This window comes from Cuculus canorus, chromosome 28 (genome assembly GCF_017976375.1).
Source record: "Cuculus canorus isolate bCucCan1 chromosome 28, bCucCan1.pri, whole genome shotgun sequence".
NCBI lineage: Eukaryota > Metazoa > Chordata > Aves > Cuculiformes > Cuculidae > Cuculus > Cuculus canorus.
In genome coordinates this window covers 2742464-2764004 of record NC_071428.1, presented here as the reverse complement: position 1 = coordinate 2764004, position 21541 = coordinate 2742464, and the positions used below count along the sequence as shown (strand labels likewise).

The following is a 21541-nucleotide window of genomic DNA, read 5'->3' as shown; positions in this document are numbered from 1 at the left end:
CCAAATCTCTCAGCCTGTCCTCATACAGAGGTTCTCCAGCCCTCCGATCATCCCTGTAGCCTCCTCTGAACCCATTCCAACAGCTCCATCTCCTTCTTATGTTAAAGGATTCCAGAACTGGACCCAATCCTCCAGGTGAGGTCTCCGCAGAGATGAACAGATGGGCAGAATCCCCTCCCTCCCTGCTGGCTGTGTTTCTCTGGATGCAGCTCAGGATACGGTTGTCCTTCTGGGCTGTGAGCGCAGGTTGCTGGCTCATGTCGACAACACTTGCTCGCAGCCCAGAAGGCCAACCGTGCGTGTCAACAAGATGCTGCGTGCGATGTGCTGTGTGTCTGCTCCCATGCCATGGCGACCTCGATTTCGCCAGAGCATTGGGAAGAAATTCAAATGCTTAGGGGTTTTAGTGGGATGGGGAGTGTCCTCCAATTTGCCTGTTGAAGTATTTGAATGACGTTTGATAGGCGATGGCAAGATGCCGGCGTTTATGGATTGCAGGGAGGCAACAGGGGATGGTGACTCAAGAGCTTCCCTAAGAACCCATCCTCATGGAGCTATACCAGATACTTCTTCAAGGACCCACGCTGCTATGTCTGCCTGGCACTGAGGCACACCGGCTTCTTTGGACAAGGTTAGAGGACGTCTAACGCAGCGCTGGCATGGCCTGAGACAAGATCTATCTGGGTCAGAGACAGGTAGAGTACTTACAGGGAGTTAAACAAAACCCTGTGGCCGATGCTCCTCTGACCACTAGGAATGCAACTCAATTGATAAAGCTTTCATCACAGCATCGGTTCATTGGCAAATTGATTCAGCCAGAGGGGAACTGTCAGATCAAGGTCAGATCTACATATGTGAGATCTGCTTGAGAGAGAGCAGTGCTCCTCTTCGAGCTTTGGGTCTGGAACCCTCAAAAACCACCTCCTTCCTTCCTCCTTGCAGGATCCCCGAGCCTGATATCAAGAACATCGGTGTTGAGGTCTTGGATTGCAGCTGGTGAAGCTGTGCTGTGCCTGCCTTGCTGTCTCTATAACGCGTACGTACCCGTGGACGCACGCGCACACCTCTGCTTATGAAACCCTGGGCTTTGGCATTTCTCTTAAAACCAGAACGTTCCTGCAATCTGTTCATCCACAAAACCTGGCTCCCATTCTTGTTTTCCCTTTGAGAAAAGCTGCCTCTACACACGGCCACACGATGATAGCGAGGAGGAGTCTGAATCACGCAAATCAACAAATAGAACCATAGATTCATAGAATGGTTTGGGTTGGAAGGGACATCAAACCCAGCCAGTTCCAAACCCGCTGCCACTGGCTCAGGGGCTCCAAGCCCCATCCAACCTGGCCTTGAACACCTCCAGAGATGGGGCAGCCACCACTGCTTTGGGCAACCTGGGCCAGGGCCTCCCCACCCTCACAAGAGAACATTTCTTCTTAAGATGTCATCTCAATCTCCCGTCTTTCAGCTGAAAATTATCACCCCCATTACCCCTCATCCATCTCTGCTCTCCCTGATCAAGAACCTCTCCCCAGCTTTCCTGTATCTTCACTGGCTAGAAATGCAAAAGCCTCTCAGAAAAATACCACGGCAGGAAGGACGTGCCACCCAACGTGAATCGTAGAGAAAGATGATGTCCTTGCACAGCAAGGCGACTTACCCAAATCACCAATGGGATCAAGTGGGATTCCTGTGAAGCCGTGCGAATTGGTCGGAGGACACCAGTGCTTTTATAGGGTCCTTGATGGAACTACAGAAAGGAGACACCCCTTTGTGGACGTTGTCCTGATTCATCTTTTGGCCAAGCCCAGCTGCACCTTCACGTCCTCAAACGGGTTATTTAACTTATCATCCCCTTACCTATCATTTTAACCCAGAAATAGCAGTTGCCATGTGGCAATTCAGGCACTGGCTGGTTCCACCTAATCCCGACTGTAAAGTACTTTTACAAGCTGATTGTATTTCAGACTTTAAAAAACATAAAGTGGCAGTAAAATGTAGATATCCATTAATGGGAGGGTGTATTTTTACATAAATGTCTATCTTTGTAGGTATGAATTGATATTTGTCTAATAACACAATGAAAATAGTCCGAGAGCGAGATTTTGAGGATGAGGATGGAAACACTGATGGTTGAAGAGCTCACTGCAAGTACATCGGGGACAGTTGGGCTCTGTGTAGCCCATGAGCTCAGAACCATCATAACAGAGCTTATTTTCATTTGATTTTTGCGGAGTTCCTTCAGGTCAATTGGATTTGGGGTTGGTTTTTGCTTGGAGAAGGACTGAGGAAAACTTAAGTGCGACAAAAACGGGTGAGATCATAGAATCATAGAATCCTAGAATAGTTTGGCTTGGAAAGGACCGTAAAGATCATCCAGTTCCACCTCCCCTGCCACGGACAGGGACATGTCCCACTAGATCCTGAAATCCTCCAGACCTCAGTTTGTGCGGCATCCTTGTAGAGTGTTATAGTTTTGATAACTTCTTATTAAGGAACCTTTTTGTTATATTATTCAAGACTTCATTGGTAAACCCAACCATAAGCAGAACGTTTTATAATGGTCTACAAAGGGAATTTCCATACAAGAACGCATCTGTTCAATGACTTGTCGTTGAGAAAAATCAAGACCAAATATTTTTTGTATTAACTGCCTTCCACGAATGACTTTCATTTCGAATTTACTTGATCTTTAATTACAAATATAAGCAGAAACCTCTCTGCTGAGAGGTCGATTCATGTTGAAGCTTCATCTGGTTGCCGTAGGCAGATTTTGCTGTAATTACCTCTATGATCTTCTCTTTTTTTTTTAAGCTTTTAACATTAAATTAATTAGAGACCGATTCCTTTATTCACCTCGAATGCTCCCAGTTCACAGAGCAAATAAGGGAGATACCAGTCGTGCCGATTGGGCCCCTGCTTTTGGGTTTGGAGGGAGGACGGTGCCTTGACAAGCGTGACGGAGACATTGCAGCGAGCCTTTGGAGCATGAACTTGTCACGCAGCCTTGGGTGAGTGGCTCATCTGGCCCATCTGTAAGGTAAGATCATCCTGGGTGTAGGAGCCTAATTAATTAGTGCTGGTAACACCTTGGGGATACTCATACAAGTGCGTACGAAGGATTGTTACCAACCCTACTTCATTTTTGAGCTTTTTTTCAGGATTAAATTATACTCGTGCAAATTATACCCCACCTGTGCCATAATGATACCCTTGGGAAACTGTAATTTTATGGTAGATTGGAGTTATTATTAAAATTAGAGTATCACAGTGCGGCTTAGTGTCCTATAACAGTCTGTAATCCCCCCCGCAGGGGCTGGGGCAGCGCAGGACGGTCGGTTGCCACGTGAGCCATCGCGCAGAGATCGGGTATGGGGGCAGGAAAAGGGATGGGGTGTTACGGCCGTGAGCACGTTGGCCTGTTTGGCAGCTTTCTTGTGCTTTACTGCCATTCCAAGGCCAAAGCAATGAGTTTCAAAGCACGTACTTGGCAGCGCTGAAGCCCCTTTTAATCCAGGGCTTTGTTGTCTCTGAAGATGTTTTCATAAGACAGGACTTGGGTTTTTAAAAGCTGTTACCTAAGAGGGTCTCTTGCCCAATTCTTCGCCCATCCCTGTCGCTGTTTATATAGACTCATAGAATCATTAAGGTTGGAAAAGACCTCTAAGCTCATCCAGTCCAACCATCAAACCAACCCCAACGTGTCAACTAAACCATCGCCACAAGCGCCACGTCTGCATGTTCTTTGAACACTTCCAGGGATGGAGACTCCACCACTGCCCTGGGCAGCTTCTTCCAGTGCTTCACCACTCCTTTAGTAACAAAATTTTTCATAACATCCAATCTAGACCTCCCTTGACGCAATTTGAGGCCATTTCCTCTCGTCCTATCACTCGTTATAGGTTACACATAGGGTGACTAAACTTCTGGTGCATTGAATCTTAGAGGAACCGGATTCCTCGTGAGGTGTAGAAAAGACCTTTTCTCTTCCAACACCTCCCAGGCTTGCAGGACTCTTAGACAGATTGTTGTGTCAGCAGGATAATTTTCATGTTCTACTTAAAATGAACCAAAAAACCCCTCTTAACTTCAAATCCCGATGGGAAAAATTGTGTTATTCAGAATATGATCGACACATCCCTAACAGGGCTTGGTACCTGCCTTTGTACCAGGGGAATGATTGGGTCTGGTCCTTTTAGACCTTAAACCAGAGATGATAAGAAGCAAAAAGCTATTGGACAAACCTCTAATTGAGACCTATTTTTACAGGAGAAATGGAATTCTCTGGAAAATGTAATGTTTGGAGGAATGCTTCAGATGGAATGGGGTTTCGACTGATGAAATTTAAGTCGTGAATCTCCTATTCCATGTCACGGCCATCACGAGGTGGGTCAGAACCTGGTTTTGCTGATGTATTTTATCAGTAGTAGAGCAGACTGTGTCTTCCTTTGTGCCTAATATACTTAATTTTGATCTTAGCGCTTTTAAACCAGCCCGTTCTGGTGATATGTGTGCTGGGGCCAGTTTTGAAATGCTGCTTTTTCTGATTCAGCACTTCCCAACTTGTGAAATTCCAGGGTGTCCCAGAGGAATGACGTTTTATTTTCCAGTGAGGTCTCGGCGTGCTGCTTGTCACCGGCCACAGAGCAGGAGGTGCGGATGCATTTATTGTGGGCTGATCTCGCTGATAGGTTGCAAGTGAAAGATAGCATGGGGAAAAACAGGCTGAGCATCACCCTCCCTGCGGGATGCCAAGTCCTTGACCTGCCTGGTGGTCCAGCATGTCCAAACCCCCTAATAAACCCCACAGATTTCACCAGGTTGCTCACGCCTTCAGAGTTATCCGCATTCCTATGTGCACGTCTGGCCCAGTGGCTGAGGACCTGCTACCCTGAGCTGAATCTGAGTCGGAACGGGGCTCTGTCACTGCATGGTTTGCACGTCTCTGCACTGCATGGTTTGCTTTTATCTCTGCCCTCCTAGCTGTTGCTGGGAGCGGATGTACCCAAATCGTTATTTTTCCTGTGTTTAGAATCATAGAATAGTTTGGGTTGGAAGGGACCTTAAAGATCATCCAGTTCCAACCTCCTGTCGTGGGCAGGGACACCTCCCACTGGCTCAGGGCCTCCAAGGCCCATCCAACCTGGCCTGGAACCCCTCCAGGGATGGGGCAGCCACAGCTTCCCTGGGCAACCTGGGCCAGGGCCTCACCACCCTCATGGTGAAGAAATTCTTCCTTATATCAAGCCTAAAACTGCCCGTCTCCAGTTTATCCCCGTTCCACCACCACAAGCCTTTATGAACAGCCCCTCTCCAGCTTTCCTGGAGCCCCTTCAGGCACTGGAAGGTCACTATAAGATCTCCCCGGAGCCTTCTCTTCTCCAGGCTGAACAACCCCAACTCTCTCAGCCTGTCCTCGTACGGGAGGTTCTCCAGCACTCAGATCATCTCCATGGTCTCCTCTGGACTCGTTCCAATAGCTGCATGTCCTTCTGCTGCGGAGGATTCCAGAACCGGACACAACTCTCCAGACGAGGTCTCCCCAGAGAGCAACAGAGGGGCAGAATCCCCTCCCTCGACCTGCTGTTTGATATATCTCCCCTCCTTCCTTAGGAGACTTCTCTAGCTAATAGGGCTTTTTGATCTTCATAGCATGCTCGACATCCCCCTTGCTTCTGAGATCATTAACAAATGAGGTTAAACAGGACAAATCCCTCCCACTCCGTGTTAAGCAGCTGTTTATTCTTTTCACTGCAGACAATGAAAAATGCCCGGAGCAGATGGATGCTGTGAGGGATCTGTTCAGGTCGGTTGTGTTAATCCAGACTTCTGCCCTCTCTGAAGAGGTTTCTTGTGGGGATGTCACATCCCTTCCTGCCGGGAGCAATTGATTCAGTTCGGCTAAATTGCAAAGGCAGCTCCTTTCCACCCCCAAGACAAACCTCCCTCTCTGCAGCCACTGCTCTGCCTGCACTGGAGCAACCTGGCTGAGGGTCCCGGAAGGGATGGACACTGAGGTCCTCATGCTTTTAAGATGAAAGAGGGGAGATTTAGGTGAGATCCTGGGGAGAAATGTTTCACTGTGAGGTTTGGGAGGCCCTGGCCCAGGCTGCCCAGAGCAGTGGTGGCTGCCCCATCCCTGGAGGGGTTCCAGGCCAGGTTGGATGGGGCTTGGAGCCCCTGATCCAGTGGGAGGTGTCCCTGCCCGTGGCAGGGGTGGAACAGAATGGACTTTAAAGTCTCTTCCAACCCTAACCATTCTGTGATTCTCTTTGCCCAGAGCCGGGCTGAGGGCACACTTGCAACACACGAGGACACTGTGCTGTTTTGCCTTTAGTTTTATTGCTTTGCTTACACAGGTGGAGGCGGCTTAAATGCAGAGTAAGAGGGAAGGTCTCCAGTCATGCAGAGCTCGGTACAAACCAGGGTGTGAAGCCCAGGGTTAAGAAAGAATTGGACAAGACATGACAAAGAGAAATGGAAAAAAAATTTCCAAAAAAAGAGTGGGATAGCACCAAAAGTACCTTGCAGGGGGCAACAACCACACCTCAGAGCTTGTTCCAGCCTTTACTGCTGTAGTGGCCACTGATACAGAGACTGCAGGAACTGTTGCTGCATAGTGGGTTGTCTTTGGTGATGAGCATCTTCTTGCTGTCGGGCTGGACAGGATGGAGCCTCTGCCTCACTGTGTTCCTGCTCCAGCACCTTGGATTCCGGGAGAGGGTAGAAAGATGGGTCATCGTGTGTACCCTGGGGTTTCGGATCCCAGTGGGGGCCTGAACCCTGCTGTGGGGGCAGCAGCTTCTGGGTGTTGTTGGGGTTGGGGTCCTGCTGAGGAGCCTCGCAGACCTGGGTCTTGTTGCTTGGGTCTCTTTTTTGTGTCTCAGAGGGATAATTCGGGTTCTGTTCTGCTGGCTCTGTCTCTGGACTCTGCTGGTTGTTTGAACCCTGTCCTGGTGCCTCAGTTTCTTTGGCTTGATGGGTTTTTGGGTCCTCTTTTGGTGTCTCAGACTCTTCAGCTTTATCAGTATTTCTTTCCTTCTCTGGGGTTGCAGTGTCCACACTCTCACCTCTCTCTGGATCCCCTTCTGGTTCTTCAGTCCTATCATCCTGACGTGTGTCCTGGTCTTGCTCAGGTGTCACACCCTCCTGGGTTTGATGGTTGTTTGGGTCCTGCTTTGATGTCTCACCCTCCTGGGTTTGATGGATGTCCCTGTTCTGCTTTGATGTCTCATCTTCCTGGGCTTGATGGTTGTCCTGGTCCTGCTTTGATATCTCATCCTCAGTTTGATGGGTGTCCTGGTGCTCTTTTGATGTCTCACCTTCCTGGGTTTGATGGTTGTCCTGGTCCCTCTTTGATATTTCATCCTCCTGGGTTTGATGATTGTCCTGGTCCCTCTGTGATATTTCATCCTCCTGGGTTTGATGGTTGTCCTGGTCCCTCTTTGATATTTCATCCTCCTGGGTTTGATGGTTGTCCTGGTCCCTCTTTGATATTTCATCCTCCTGGGTTTGATCGTTTTCTGGGTCCTGGACCTGATTGTTCACACCCTGCTCAGGGACCTCCTGGTTCCTTGAGACCCTCCCCACTGTGTATGCCCTCAGCGGCTGCTCTCCGCCTGCCTTCTCCTGCGCTCTTGGCTCTAGACCATCTTCCAGCGCCTGATGCTGCTGGAGCGGCTTGTAACAAGCCTTGGCCACGCGGAAAACCAGGCTGAGCAACTCGCTGAAGTCAACCCTGCAGTTGCTGTCATCATCCAGGAAGCACAACACCTTCTTGATGGTTTTGGGATCCTGGGGGTTCTGTAAAGAGACAAATGGGTTTGGCAAATCTCGTGAGCCATTTGTGCCGTGTCTCTAGGAGCACTCATGCTGTCTTAGGGCAGAAATCCAGCCCCGCGGCAGCCTCCACTGGGGCTCATACTGCTCCCCGCACTGAGCAATCCACACTGCTGGCACTGGGAGGATGAATAGCCTCTCGTCTTCCCTGCACATCCCGGGCTTTTGAAGGCATCTGTGCCTTTCCCAGGGAGGCAGGTGTCCTGTACGCCCACACAGGAGTGCATGGCTTTACCCACCCCGCTGCACTTGCCATCCCAGCCCTGCAGCCAGAAGGCAAACCCATGGTAGGCGCCAGCTGCAAGACCAGATCCTCACCTCCATCGCATCCGCAAAGCTCTGCTCGATGAGCCGCCTCAGCTCCTCCCTGCTCAGGGGGCTGCGGCTGCCGTCGCTTCTGGTGCACACGCAGAAAACGGCAACCACGCCGTCGATGTTTTCCTGGAGCTGGGCCATCTCCCTGCAAAACTGAGGCAGCCTGCGAGAAAAAGCAGACCGAAAAAAAAAGGGTTTGTTTGTTTGTTTGTTTGTTTGCTTGGTTTTCAGCTGAGTTACTCTTAAACAACGCAGCTGGGCAGGCAGAGAGAGAAAGAAGAGGTGGAGAAGGGCACAGATAAAATGAAGCAGAATAAGGGAAGCAAAAGAGAGAGGAAGAAGGATCTCAAAGGAATACGAATCTGAAAATTGGGCTGCAGAGATGGCAGAGTGTGAAGGCTGGAGAGGTGAAAGCTGAAAGGCTGAGGGCCTACGGTAAGAGAGGAGAGAGAAAAAAACCCATCTGGCTTTCTCTGGAGCAAAGCTGTGGATGAGGTTGTCTCTAACAAACCGTGGAATAGTGTAATTCCAGATCTCTTTGATTATCATTCTTCTGCTTTAGGAGAGCTCAGCAGTGGCAGCTCCAGGGCCATCCTCATGGCTTGAAGCGCCTTCTGGTAGCAAAGTCAGATGGTGTCAAACGCTTGTCCAGGCTTACCTGGGCGAGAAGCAAGAGCGTCGAGCTTCAGGAGTGCGGTGTGGAGCAGGTCAGCTCTTGGCGGTCTTATATACAGCTCAGGATCAAAGCCTGCATCTTCCAGAGGAGACACCCCTCCAGCAGGGCGACCAAAAACATCTCCCACCCAATTACATTGTCATGCCTCTGTCTTCAGTTTCGCTCTTTCTCATTAACTTCTGCTCTGGTGCTTTGCTCTGGAGTTAACGCGTGACCCTTCCGAAAGCTTGCCCCACCTGCAGACCCATTTCAGAGGAATTTAACAGAAAAAGCTATTTTTACCCCCGGAGGATTTAATTTAAGGTAATACCTAAGCAACACCCAGCTCTCTTGTGTTTGGCAAACGTGTTTTGTGAGCAGGAGATCCTCGGTGACTGACATGCAGGGGAGGAGATCTCCTGGGAGTGCTTGCACGGTGAATAAAGAGAAAAGAAAACAAAGGAAGAAAAATGAGGCTATTGTGATGCCAAGATTAATGATTCCTGCCAGAAACTCCCTCTCCCGGCTCTGGCACAGAGCGAGGAATCCTTTTCAAACAGTGCCACCAAGTGCCCAGCACCAATCCCTGCTGCAGCCCCATATCCTGTGGGTGAGGGCACCGTACTGGGGCCCAGGGGGTTAACTGGGACCCCCACAGGTCTCAATGCACTTATTGCCGCTCGCTTAGGAAAATAAATGTTGTATCTTCCTGTGCTGCCCCTCTATCACCCACAGCTGCTCCGAATGCGGAGCGATAGGAAAGTGCTCTCCTAGGGAAAGGGGCTCCAGGAAAGCTGGGGAGGGGCTCTGGATCAGGGAGGGCAGGGATGGGATGAGGGGAACAGGTTTGAGCTGCAAGAGGGGAGATTGAGATGAGATCTTAAGGAGAAATGTTCTCCTGTGAGGGTGGGGAGGCCCTGGCCCAGGTTGCCCAGAGCAGTGGTGGCTGCCCCATCCCTGGAGGGGTTCCAGGCCAGGTTGGATGGGGTTTGGAGCCCCTGAGCCAGTGGGAGGTGTCCCTGCCCGTGGCAGGGGTGGGACTGGACAGGCTTTGAGGTCCCTTCCAACTCAACCCATTCTGTGATTCTATGATAATATTCTGATGGTGAACAAATTCTTCCTCATGTCCAGTCTAAATCTGCCCCTCTCCAGTTTATCCCCGTTCCCACTTGTTCTACCACCACAACCGCCTTTGTGAACAGCCCCTCTCCAGCTTTCTTGGAGCCCCTTCACGTACTGGAAGGTCACTTTAAGCTGTCCTTGAAACCTTCTCTCCTCCAGGATGAACAACCCCAACTCTCTCAGCCTGTCCTCGTACAGGAGGTTCTCCAGCCCTCTGATCATCCTTGGAGCCTCGTCTGGACCCATTTCAACAGCTCCATCTCCTTCTTGTGTTGAGGATTCCAAAACTGGACACAACCCTCCAGGTGAGGTCTCACCAGAGAGGAGCAGAGGGGCAGAATCCCCTCCCTCCCTTCTGGCCGCGCTTCTCTGGATGTGTGGAAGGGTTTGGGGGAGATAACTGAGCAACTGCAGGGTCAGGAGGGCTTTGCAGCTGCCTCGTCCTCTGGCTGTGCTGAGGTCAAGGGTCCTTTTTCTCTGGTTGCTTCTGTCTGAAGCTTTTTCTTTCAGCTGAACGGTTTCTAATACGTCATGGTTTGAATCCCGAGTGCCATGAAGAAGTTCTTCCATCAGCCAAGTGGGCAGAGCCTGGGGAAGAGCCATGATCTGGGCAGAACCTTTTGATTTTTATCCCCTTTTCTCTCATACTTGCACGGATGTGCACCACTTTCCCCTAACGTGTGGCACATCAACCGCTGCCCTTCTCATTAAGCTGCGGTGAGGGTGGGGGGCAGTTACTGGGGCTGTTTGGAGAGACAGAAGGATTTAGGATGCTCTCGCTGAAATTATTTCTTGTCAAACCACCCAGACCCTGAGCAGGGCGGTTTCTCCTCTTGTAGACAATAAGAGGGTTGTGTTGTACAGGATTTCATACGTTCTTTATGAAGCTGAAAAGGTCAGAGGGTCTAATGATATGTGAAGAAGTTAAAAGTGTTGTAGAACAGGAGAGAAAAGCATCGCTTTTAGCAGAGGTTGCAATAAATGATGTTGAATTCATGGAGCAGAGAGACTTGTGAGGCTTCCAAGACTTGTGCTTACGTGGTGTTGCCTTGAGAGCTGTGAAATAGGAGGGGAAGCTCTGCACAAGCTCCCACCTGGTTTGCAGTGATGCTGGGGGGGCTTTGAACAGGATTAGGATGGGGCTCGGAGGTCTTTTCAGTTTGGAATGAAGCAGATTATCCTGGGAGCTCCTTGGCAACAGAGGGGCAGCGTTCGTGCTGCTCTTTATCCCCATAACTACTCTTCCAGCAGAGCCCAATCACTTAATACACTTCACTTGTGATGCCTTAGGCTGAACTGAACCTTGAGCTCCAATTTCTCTGTTTTTCATAGAGTCGTAGAATAGTTTGGGTTGGAAGGGACCTTAAAGATCATCCAGTTCCAACTCCTCTGCCATTTTGTCCGATACCAAAAGGAATCAAGAGCCTCCAAGGCCATGCCACATACAGTTGGAGATTCCCAGGCACCCCAAGACCTTCAAAGCCTTGCTCGTGCTGGGAAGGCATCGTTAGAATCATAGAACCATTGAGGGTTGAAAACATCTCTGAGCTCATGAGGTCCAAACATCAGAACCCCTCCAGGTACAATGACTCCACCACCACCCTGGGCAGCCTCTGCCAGGCCTTCACCTCCCTTCAGGAAAGGACTTTTCCTCAATATCCAGCCTAAACCTGCCCTATATCATTGGAGACATAGCTAGAAAACTGATAGCCCAGGGTTATTTTCCTCTCGAAGACCTCGAGGATCTGGAGAATCACTCAGCCTCTTGATTATAGGGGTAGGAAATGTCGAAGCAGAAGAAGGAAGGGAGAGAAAGGGGGCTTAGAACAAACATCGCCGGCCGTCGAGGTGTGTGTGATGAACTGATGGTGGTGGTAGGACTTTGGGGTATTTAAGGTCTGAGGCTCAGGGGGTGGGAGTTAGGTCAGAGCGATCAGGTTTCTCAATAACAAACAAAGCAAGAAATTACTGTTTATTCCTGCCCGATTCCGATTGTTCCTGCTCAGCAGGGAAGAGCAGAAGCGGAGGTTAGGGCTGCGGAAGGAGGGAAAGCGCTGCTAGGAAGGCTCATTGTGAGAAAGCACTTAAATATGGGGTTTGTAGAGCTGGAAGGCTCCAAGGGATGGAGCTTGGAGAGGTTAAAAGAAAAAGTAAACGCCTGGTTAGTGCCTGCGCTCTGCAGCCATGGGACCCAAAGGTTTATCTGTCATTATTGCCTTCCCAGCGTGACTCCTTTGACTTTCCTCACTGCTCTTTCCTTCTTTCTTTTGCCTGCTGAGAGCTGAGGGCAGTTTACACTGAGGTTCAGGCTTTTTCTTGCCTCGTTCCATACACGAAGCACGATTCTTAAACCTCCCGAAGGCTGGAGCCCATTATACAGTGAGTTTTATCACTCCATCTATGTTATTATCAGGAATTAAGTTAATTGGAATAAAATGCTCTATTTTCCTATGCTACCCAGGCATTTCAGCAAGTTATTTCTGTTGCAACCTTTTTTATTACTAATTCCTTGTGACATTAAGAAGTGTAACACAGCAGTTTTACTCTAATACGTTTCCACTTTTTTACATGTTAATGAGCAAATTTAGCATATTTCTTCAGAGATAATTGGATTCCAAGGCTCCCTGCGGTAACGCACGGAAAGCCAACTAGCAATGCCTTTAATATCTCGAAGTCTCTTTCTGCGTTTGAATAATCCCACAATTAAAATTAGGAATTGTTCCCTTGGCTGAAACAAAGCTTTTGAGGATACTTTTCTTGTTTGGAGACTGTTTTAATACATATATTAATTATCCTTACGGAGAACTTAATTAAACTCTTCCTTTGCATTTGTACCCCAGAACTCACAAAAGGGCACAGGTTATCGCAGATGTTGCCCAGAGAAGTCGTGGATGCCCCATAGAATGGTTTGGGTTGGAAAGGACCTCAAAGCCCATCCAGTCCCACCCCTGCCATGGGCAGGGACACCTCCCACTGGCTCAGGGGCTCCAAACCCCATCCAACCTGGCCTGGAACCCCTCCAGGGATGGGGCAGCCACCACTGCTCTGGGCAACCTGGGCCAGGGCCTCCCCACCCTCTCAGGAGAACATTTCTCCTTAAGATCTCAACTTGATCTCCCCTCTCTCAGCTGAAACCCATTCCCCCTCATCCTATCACTGCCCTCCCTGATCCAAAGCCCCTCCCCAGCTTTCCTGGAGCCCCTTTAAATCCTGGAAGCTGCTCTAAGGTCTCCCTGGAGCCTTTTCTTCTCCAGACTGAACGACCTCAACTCTCTCAGCCTGCCCTTGTATGGGAGGTTCTCCAGCCCTTGGAACATCTCCATGACCTCCTCTGATCTCACTCCAACAGGTGTGTGTTTTGCTTCCATTGCTTCCATTTTGTTTCCAGCGAAACATTTCTACCCAAGATCTCATCTCAATCTCCCCCTTTTCAGCTTCAAACTGTTCCCCTCGTCCTCTCCCTGCCCTCCCTGATCCAGATCCCCTCCCCAGCTTCCCTGGAGCCCCTTCAGTCCTGGAAGCTGCTCTAAGGTCTCCTCTGAGCCTTCTCTTCTCCAGGCTGAACAACCCCAACTCTCTCAGCCTGTCTTTGGGAGGTTCTCCAGCCCTCAGATCATCTCCATGACCTCCTCTAGACTCGCTCTAACAGCTCCATGTCCTCCCTGTGTTGAGGACTCCTGGTGAGAGAAAGTGAGCTTTGATGTTGCCTTGTACGTTCCTTGCCTTTCAACTTCTCCAGCAGGAGATGTCCTCCTGCCTTCCCACGCAGTGCACCACCAGAGGACGCTCTGTGTGTACGCGCACGGTCACGCGTGTGCGCGCTCGCTGGGGCACCTGAGCCAAGTGTGTGAATGCACAGACACACCTGGTTTGGTGTCACAACCGCGACGCCGTTTCTCCCGACAGATCTCCACCCAAACCTCTCTCAGATGCATCTCTGATCCTACCACGGGGTTTAGCTTTGGAAAATCATCATTTGGGCAGAGCTCTGACCCTGACCCAGCTTTTGTGGCAGTGCTGAGAGGCTGGGCGGGTGTAGCAGCCTGGCTGCAACCACTCCTCTTTGATTTTCTTCCCCTGCTCTATCATCCTGAGCTTGGAACATTTCTCCTGCCATGTGTGGGGACCCCAGGCAGGGATGGAGGCAGCGGACGTTCACCTGTGCACCCACACAGCTTGCTGTCTTCTTCCAGTGCTGTCAACGGGTGGGATGGGATGGGATGGGACAACAGGGCAGTTGGCTCCATCGTGGTCTCTGCTATCTTATTCCACTCGAAAGGTGAGGGTTTGGCGCAGGCGTGAGTCACGTCTTGTGGCCGTGGTGGGAGTGAGTCATGAGCTGCACTCATTTCAGCGGCTCCCCTTGGTGGTGGGGACAATTTCAGTGCCTTTGTCCGTTAGCTTCCTCACTGCCCAGCCCATCAGCGGGAGAATTTCTTTCCTTTTGCGAACTCATTCTTGCAGGAAGCTGCAATTTTGGGCTATGGCATAAAGTCTCAGGTTTAGTGTCTTTGGTTGGGGTAGAAAGCTGCATTCTGCTGTCCTGAAAAGCAGCTCTGGCCACGAAGGAGTGACCGTCGAGGGCAGGTGGAGAGGAAGCAGCTAAGAAGTGCTCAGGGGCGGCTGTGCTGTGACAACAGGAGCATCATCTGGAGCAGAGGGTGGAAGAGGGCAGAGAGGACGTGTTGGGAAAGGCAACCTGATAGAAACCCCACCAAAGCCGGGCTGACAGTGCAGTGGATCTGGCTGGGCAAGGTGCCACTGAGGAGAAATAAGACGTTGTGTCAGGCTGAGAGCCAAAGACCGGCGCGGGTGCTTTGGGGCGAGACGGAGCTTGCCCATATCACCACTCCATGAGGTGAACAGTGTGGGTCTGGGAGATGCTTGCATCAGGCTTGGCGGCGGACAGCCAGGCTGATGCACCTTCTGTGCTGTGCTACCTCTGCTGCTTGCAGGAATTCAACTCCTGTCTGTCCTACCCACTCCTTTCCTTATTTTCCAGCAATGTACAGGCAGGGAAATCACCTACTTTATTTCTCACCGGGGTTTATGTTTCTTTAGCCTGGCTTTCCCAAGAAGTAAAGCTTCTATGCTCCCAGTTTTAATATCCTTGCCTACGATTTGCAAGCGATTTTGACACTGTGACATCATTTAAACAAATGCTAAAGCTCTCCTAGTTTCAAGAAAACCGGGAGAGAGTTGGTTAATGCTGCTGTAGTAGAAAGGACAAATGAGTTTTCCCTTCATGGGGCTGTTGAACTTGAGACAGAGGGTGGAAACCAGGCTCTACCAGTTCTGCCTGTGGCCTGCATTGTTTAAGAGCAACATTTCTGTTTGCACTGGAAAAGGGAGCACAGGGGAATGCGTGCTGGGTTCTGGCAGCCTCCCAACCGTTCTCAGGAGCTTCTTGCTCTGACGGATTTGTGCTGGTTTAGAGATGTGCCCTATGCAAAATGGAGCCAGTAGGGCAGAAGTCACCTGGTCCTGAGCCCTACGAGATCGTAGGATCATAGAATAGTTTGGGTTGGAAGGGACATTAAAGATCATCCAGTCCCAATCCCCTGCCATGGGTTGGGACACCTCCCACTGGATCAGGGGCTCCAAACCCCATCCAACCTGGCCTGGAACCCCTCCAGGGACGGCGCAGCCACCGCTTCCCTGGGCCAGAGTCTCACCACTCTCAGAGTGAAGGAATTCTTCCTTATGCCCAGTCTAAATCTTCCCCTCTCCAGTTTATCCCCATTCCCCCTCATCCATCCCCACAGCCTTTATGAACAGCCCCTCTCCAGCTTTCCTGGAGCCCCTTCAGGCACTGGAAGCTGCTCTAAGTTCTTCTCGGAGCCTTCTCTTCTCCAGGCTGAACAACCCCAACTCTCTCACCCTTTCCTCATACAGGAGGTTCTCCAGCCCTCGGATCATCCTTGTAGCCTCCTCTGGACCCTTTCCAACAGCTCTGTCTCCTCCTTATGTTAAAGAATTGGACACAATCCTTCAGATGAGGTCTCATGAGAGAGGAATAGAGGGGCAGAATCTCCCCTGCTGAGCCTCAAAAGCAGAGGGGGGGGAACTAGGATGAAGAAATTGGGAATTCAGAGCTGATGTGACAATGACTGGATGTGTTATTTTTGTATAGTGTAGCTCACGTGTGTTTTGAAGAGTTACTTGGATGTGCTAAGGGGTGCGGACCTCTAAGGGTGGGAGATGCTCATTTTATCTGGGCTTCTCAGTCTCCTCCCTGTGCCTGGAATACCCAATGGAGATGATGATTCAGGCCAGGAGAATGTGGACTCCAGACTGGCACTGCTCACCAGTGCAGACAGGCAGCAGCTGACCTGCTCCGAAGGACTGGCTTCCTAAAATGACTCACCTGGTTCCATGCCACCCGTGGGGATGCTGCTTGTGGTCCTTCATCTCAGTTCCAGCTGAGACGTCCATATGCAACCTCTCAGCCTTGTTGGCCGTGCCTGAGAAATGAGATCTTTGACTTCTTTTTGGACAAACCCAGCTTGGCAGGTGTTTTCCCCTTTCCTTCCTCTCTTACAGGAAAGGGATAAATGACTAGATGATACGTTAGGAACACCGCAATCACACCTGATGCCTGTCTTCCAGCTGTACCAATTACACTCCACCCTGATGATGAAGAGGTGTCACAAGGCAGGAATAATGACAGATGAGTGAGGAGAAGAGATCACGGTAAGGGGAACATGAGAACCGGCAAAAGGAATGAAGTGCTGGGGGAAGGCAATGAACAGCCTCCTTTTCCTGAGTTTTGAGATGCAAACATAGTAGATCCCGAGATAACACGGACCAGTGAAAGGATCTAACTGGATCTGGTCCTCCTCCTGCTTTGCTACTTTACCTGCAGCACTGGGACTGGAATCAGGGCACTGTGACATAGCCGCAAAGACCAGCCCTGCCCCAGGTTGCTTGACTGAAGTATCATAGAATGGTTTGGGTTGGAAGGGATCTTGAAAACCATCCAGTTCTACCCCCTGGTCATGGGCAGGGACACCTTCTGCTGGATCAGGGGCTCAAACCCCAAGAAACACTTGCTGAAATTACGGCTGACACAAAAAACTTGAGGACAAGTTTTTCTAGGTTTAGTTTTCATCTAAATACAACATACTTGCGGCCCTGGGTGGGATGTGGAGTCCTTTAAACAGCTAAAGAAACCTTCACCTGGGTCTTGATGCACCCTTACACTTAGGGAAACTCATTTCCTTGCTGCCCGGCTGGAGGAAACGGCTCAGTCTTCAGGTTTTATTTTATTGCTGTTGGTCAGCACTCAGAAGCAGTTGGGATGATGCCAACGAACTCTGAGCATCAGTAGATGGGTGTTTGAAAGTCAAATGTGCTGGGATCATAGAATGTCCTGAGTTGGAAGGGACCCACAAGGGTCATTGAGTCCAACTCCTGTCCCCGCACAGGACACCAGGGCAGATTTAGGCTGGACATAAGGAAGAATTTCTTTACTCTGAGACTGGTGAGGCACTGGAAGCTGCTCTAGGAGATCTCTGTGGAGCCTTCTCCTCTCTAGGGTGCCCAGGGTCTGGCTCTCGTCATTTTTCCAGGCTGCCCTGAGCTAGATTGGGCTTTTCTTGCAGTGACAGCAAACTGCCGTATCAGCAAAGAGCAGCCACTGGGACCTCTGGATGGTCCCATCGAGTCTGATAGGGCTGCTGGGAAGAAATATCAGATGATCCATCAATCACACACCAGGCAGCTGCAGGGATAATTGCCATATCCTCCTCCCCTTGGTCTTTCTATAGCCTTTTTATCCATCTACTGCATCAGGTTGCTGCTAATAGCTGGAGATACAGCCCTGGTTCCAGGGAAAGATGTTATGTGGCGAAAACTTTTAATTATAAAGGGTTGTGCCCAGTGGTCATCTGGGCATTGTGCAACCAAACTCCCTTTTCTCAGCATTATTCTTCTCCTGGTGTTTTCTGCAACTTCTTTCTATTCAGCGTTTGCTCTTTCTTCACCCTGAATGCCGTCTGTTGTTTTATATCTCCTTAAAAGACCTCTCTCATGCTATGCTAAAATGATGCCTTCCAGCTACTTTTCTCAATATTCTCATAAAAATTTCAGTCAAAAAGACCATCAAAAAAAGAGAATAGAAAACCCAAAGGCAAAATCATAACTGAATTTAAGACAGATTATGAAAGTAGTTATTTATATGTAGAAAGGGAAAAGGTTGAAGACGATGAAACGCGTCTCTGAAAGCAATTAAAACTCATATTGCTCTTTTGCCATTATTATTGCGTTTACTATTAGGCAATAAAAATAAATGCCATAATTAGCAGATGATTGAAAAGTATTTTTTATTTAAGATGAAGGAATTTTCTCTCTTGTTGAAGAGAGAAAACAAGAGACTCACCAGAGGAGGTCTCATTTGTGCAAGGAGACTTCTTCTCTGTGTGCCCACTGGTTCTACTCTTACTTCTTGCCTCGCAACCAGTTTTGACACCTGGAAAGGCACCGCTCCACGATGGCAGCAGTGCTGGTGTTCAGGCGGAAAGGGAGTCGCGGGGATGGGGAGGCGCCGGCACCCTTGGCTGTGCCCTTGGCAGAGCTGGTGTCTCCAGATCCCGCAGTGCTCTGGGGCGTGCACGTCTCCGTGGGTTCCGCGGTGCTCTGGGGCACGCACAGCTCTGCACAAATCACACTTTGGGATGTGCAGGGATCTGAGGACCGAACCGAGGATTGCTTGAGACAGGGATCACTGATGATTACATCCTGAGGACAGCAGAGCTCCTCTGTAGGGGTCTCGAGCATCTCGAGGGTGCAAGGCTCCACAGTTGAGACTGAGTACTCCAAGGGGATGTTTTCCATGCAGGTTCCAGCTGTCTCAGGAATGCAAGGCTCCACTGGTGAGATTGTCTGCTGGTGGGGGAAGATCTCCACACGCGTCCCAGCTATGTCAGGGGGACAGAGCTCCACTGTTGGGATTACGTGCTGGAAGGGGAATGTCTTCGCACAGGTCCCATCTGTCTCGAGGGTGCAGGGATCTACTGCTGAGATCGGATGTTGCATGGGGAAGGTCTCCACACCGGTCTTGACCATCTCAGGGTCACAGGGCTCCACTGACAAGGCTGTGGGTTGGAGTGGGAAGTTGGCCCCTCCCTTGCTTTGAGGGGAGTCACAGGAGATCGCTGCCGGGCATGCGACAGCACCTGCACAGGTGGATGAACAGGAGTCACAGGCAGCTTCATGCTCAGGGCAGCAGGAGTCCCCGGGCACGGGGACAGCAGGAGGTGAGCAGGTGGACCCAACCTGAGGGCAAGCATCCGTGTAGGCGGCTGCACTCTGACATAGACAAGGGTCCACCTGGGAAGTCGGTTCAGGACAGCGGTGGATGTCCTGTAGGGAGCAGGTGCCCAGGTCCACCACGGCGCACTGTGAGGAGCAAATGTCAGTGTGTGCAGCCTCCTCTTTGCAGGCAGGAGGGGGCAGGCAGGGCAGCTTGCACTGGCTGGACATCTTGCACTTGGAAAGCTGAAAGAAAAAGCATAGTTTGGTGTCTATTAACCCCAAGTATCAGCTTTTTCAGTCTCTTGCCTGGTGAGCTCTTCAGGAGGATGCTTGCTGTTTGTGCCACAATTTGGTCATGAAATAAAGAAGAGAGATCACATTTACTGTTTGATTGTCAAATGCTGCATGTGCTCCTTGGGAAAAGAAGTTTGGTAATTTCTGTTCTTCTGTATAAACTTCCAAACTCAATTTTTCTTATTAAAATCTGGTTTCAAGCAAACGCTTTCATCTAATCATAGAATCACAGAATGTTTTGGGTTGGAAGGGACCTCAAAGCCCATCCAGTCCCACCCCTGCCATGGGCAGGGACACCTCCCACTGGCTCAGGGGCTCCGAGCCCCATCCAACCTGGCCTGGAACCCCTCCAGGGATGGGGCAGCCACCACTGCTCTGGGCAACCTGGGCCAGGGCCTCCCCACCCTCACAGGAGAACGTTTCTCCCGAAGTTCTCATCGCAATCTCCCCTCTTGCAGCTTCAAACCGTTCCCCCTCACTCTATTCCTGCACTCCCTGACAAAGAACCTCCCCACAGCGACATTTTCTTGTGTAAAGAGCAGTGGATGAACATTTTCAGCAGGTTTATAAAGTTCACCTTAATTCCCTCTCTTTTACAGGCTTTTTCTCCTTGTCCTGGATCTCCCTTATAGAAGAAGCCCCATCTTGCAGCAGCTCCAAGAGATGCAGTTATCACTATCTTACCTTGAACGTTGCTAAAAGCAGCGACAGGTGAAACAGGTGAAAGAAAGATGGACTTGCTTGGGCTTACCGTGAGGTTAGTTGCTCTTATCTGTGACCTTGGCCGCTGCCGTACGCGATGCTGCAGTCACTTCCTCGCTCGGATGATAACTAGATGCACGGCAATTTCGAGTCCTGCCTGCCGTGGAGGCGCTCGGCGAGCGAGACGGTGTTTTAGCGCTGAGACAACAGGAAGCATTTTGAAGAGCATTCATTCATGGGAATGACAGCAAAGTAAGTGCCAAGGAAGAAGATGACGACTCCTTCAAACTCTGATCACCATGGAGGTGTGAGAGTCAATAAACTATTTCCCTGACGCAGACTGGATGATCTTAGAGGGCTCTTCCAACCTTAATGATTCTGTTCAGCTCGTAGTAGAGAATTAACACCAGGAATAAGCTTAGATCCATGCAATCCCAAAGATACTCACCCAGCTCAGTATCAGCGAATGAAGACGGTGAGCAGACACGCCAACTTCAACCTGGGATCCACCTTGTATAATCAAGAGCCTTGGCCTCCGGAGATGAGGTGCCCCAGGCACTCAGACAAGATATCCTTTGTGAACCCAGACCTGCTCCGCCTCTGCCCTGCGATGGATTATTTGACTAATTATTTTTAATGGAAACCAGCTATTTCCGTGGCTGTAGCATAACCTCAAGTGAGCAAAAGACGGCTTGTCAACTCACGTGTCCTTTCCGCAGGGCTGACATCAGAGAAGAATTTGGGAAATGAATGGTCTCTCGGCTTGCTCTCAAAGTGTCGGCCAGTCATGGGTCAGTGTTTCTGTGACTGTGAAACATCCTCCAGCCCAACACATCATGCAGACCATTAGTGTCAGGATGGGATGTGGGGATTCCTTTATTTTTAGCCACATCTGACCTCTTTCCATGGATGTATTCTGCTGGTGGAAGTGTCCTGACGTGCTTCTGGAAACTCTTATATCATCATTAGTCTCATGATGTTTTGCATCTTCTTCTGGAGCTCAAACTCAAATAGCATAACACTACTCCAACGCCACGATGTTGCCTTTATCCTCACACCTCTGAAGAGCAGATGAGTGATAGGATGTGAGCAGCACTCTTCTCCCTTCAAGCCCACTGGTTACCAAAGCCAGCTGAATTATTCTGAGGGTGAACATAAATCACTGTGGTCAGCAGCGCACTGGTCACGCTCCCCACATTTACTTCTTTCGACTTAAATAAGCAAAAGCCACTATTTTGGCCACCGCTGTGCTCGGCAGCATGGACACGAGTACTTAAAAGGAGAACAGCGTGCGGACACAAGAATACACCTTTGTCTCTGGATGATATATCTGCATGCAGATAATACTGGTTCAATGTTTGT

General features: G+C 50.1%; 2 protein-coding genes and 1 long non-coding RNA gene across 4 annotated transcripts; 1 reads left to right on the top strand and 2 right to left on the bottom strand.

The window, feature by feature from the left end:
- Window positions 1–152: 152 nt before the first annotated feature.
- LOC128849312 (uncharacterized) lies at window positions 153–20194 on the top strand. The gene is made up of 7 exons (XR_008447317.1): window positions 153–695; window positions 943–3008; window positions 3311–3366; window positions 4267–4383; window positions 8383–9130; window positions 10088–10233; window positions 20077–20194. It is a non-coding gene; the product is annotated as an uncharacterized LOC128849312 (long non-coding RNA).
- On the bottom strand, window positions 6510–8932 carry LOC128849309 (cornulin-like). The gene is made up of 3 exons (XM_054050608.1): window positions 8810–8932; window positions 8155–8314; window positions 6510–7800 (listed from the first exon to the last, which is right to left on the bottom strand). The coding sequence occupies exons 2-3, from the start codon at window positions 8290–8292 to the stop codon at window positions 6565–6567; spliced, it is 1374 nt and encodes a 457-aa protein (XP_053906583.1). The 5' UTR covers window positions 8293–8314; window positions 8810–8932; the 3' UTR covers window positions 6510–6564.
- Window positions 18275–20762, bottom strand: LOC128849310 (uncharacterized). 2 transcript variants are annotated; one of them, XM_054050612.1, is made up of 2 exons: window positions 20628–20762; window positions 18275–19426 (listed from the first exon to the last, which is right to left on the bottom strand). In XM_054050612.1, the coding sequence occupies exon 2, from the start codon at window positions 19409–19411 to the stop codon at window positions 18368–18370; it is 1044 nt and encodes a 347-aa protein (XP_053906587.1). In that variant the 5' UTR covers window positions 19412–19426; window positions 20628–20762; the 3' UTR covers window positions 18275–18367. The 2 variants fall into 2 exon arrangements, with proteins under 2 accessions (XP_053906587.1, XP_053906586.1); XM_054050611.1 differs by lacking the exon at window positions 20628–20762 and adding an exon at window positions 20229–20366 and having other exon boundaries at window positions 18277–19426.
- Between the last annotated feature and the right edge of the window lie 779 nt (window positions 20763–21541).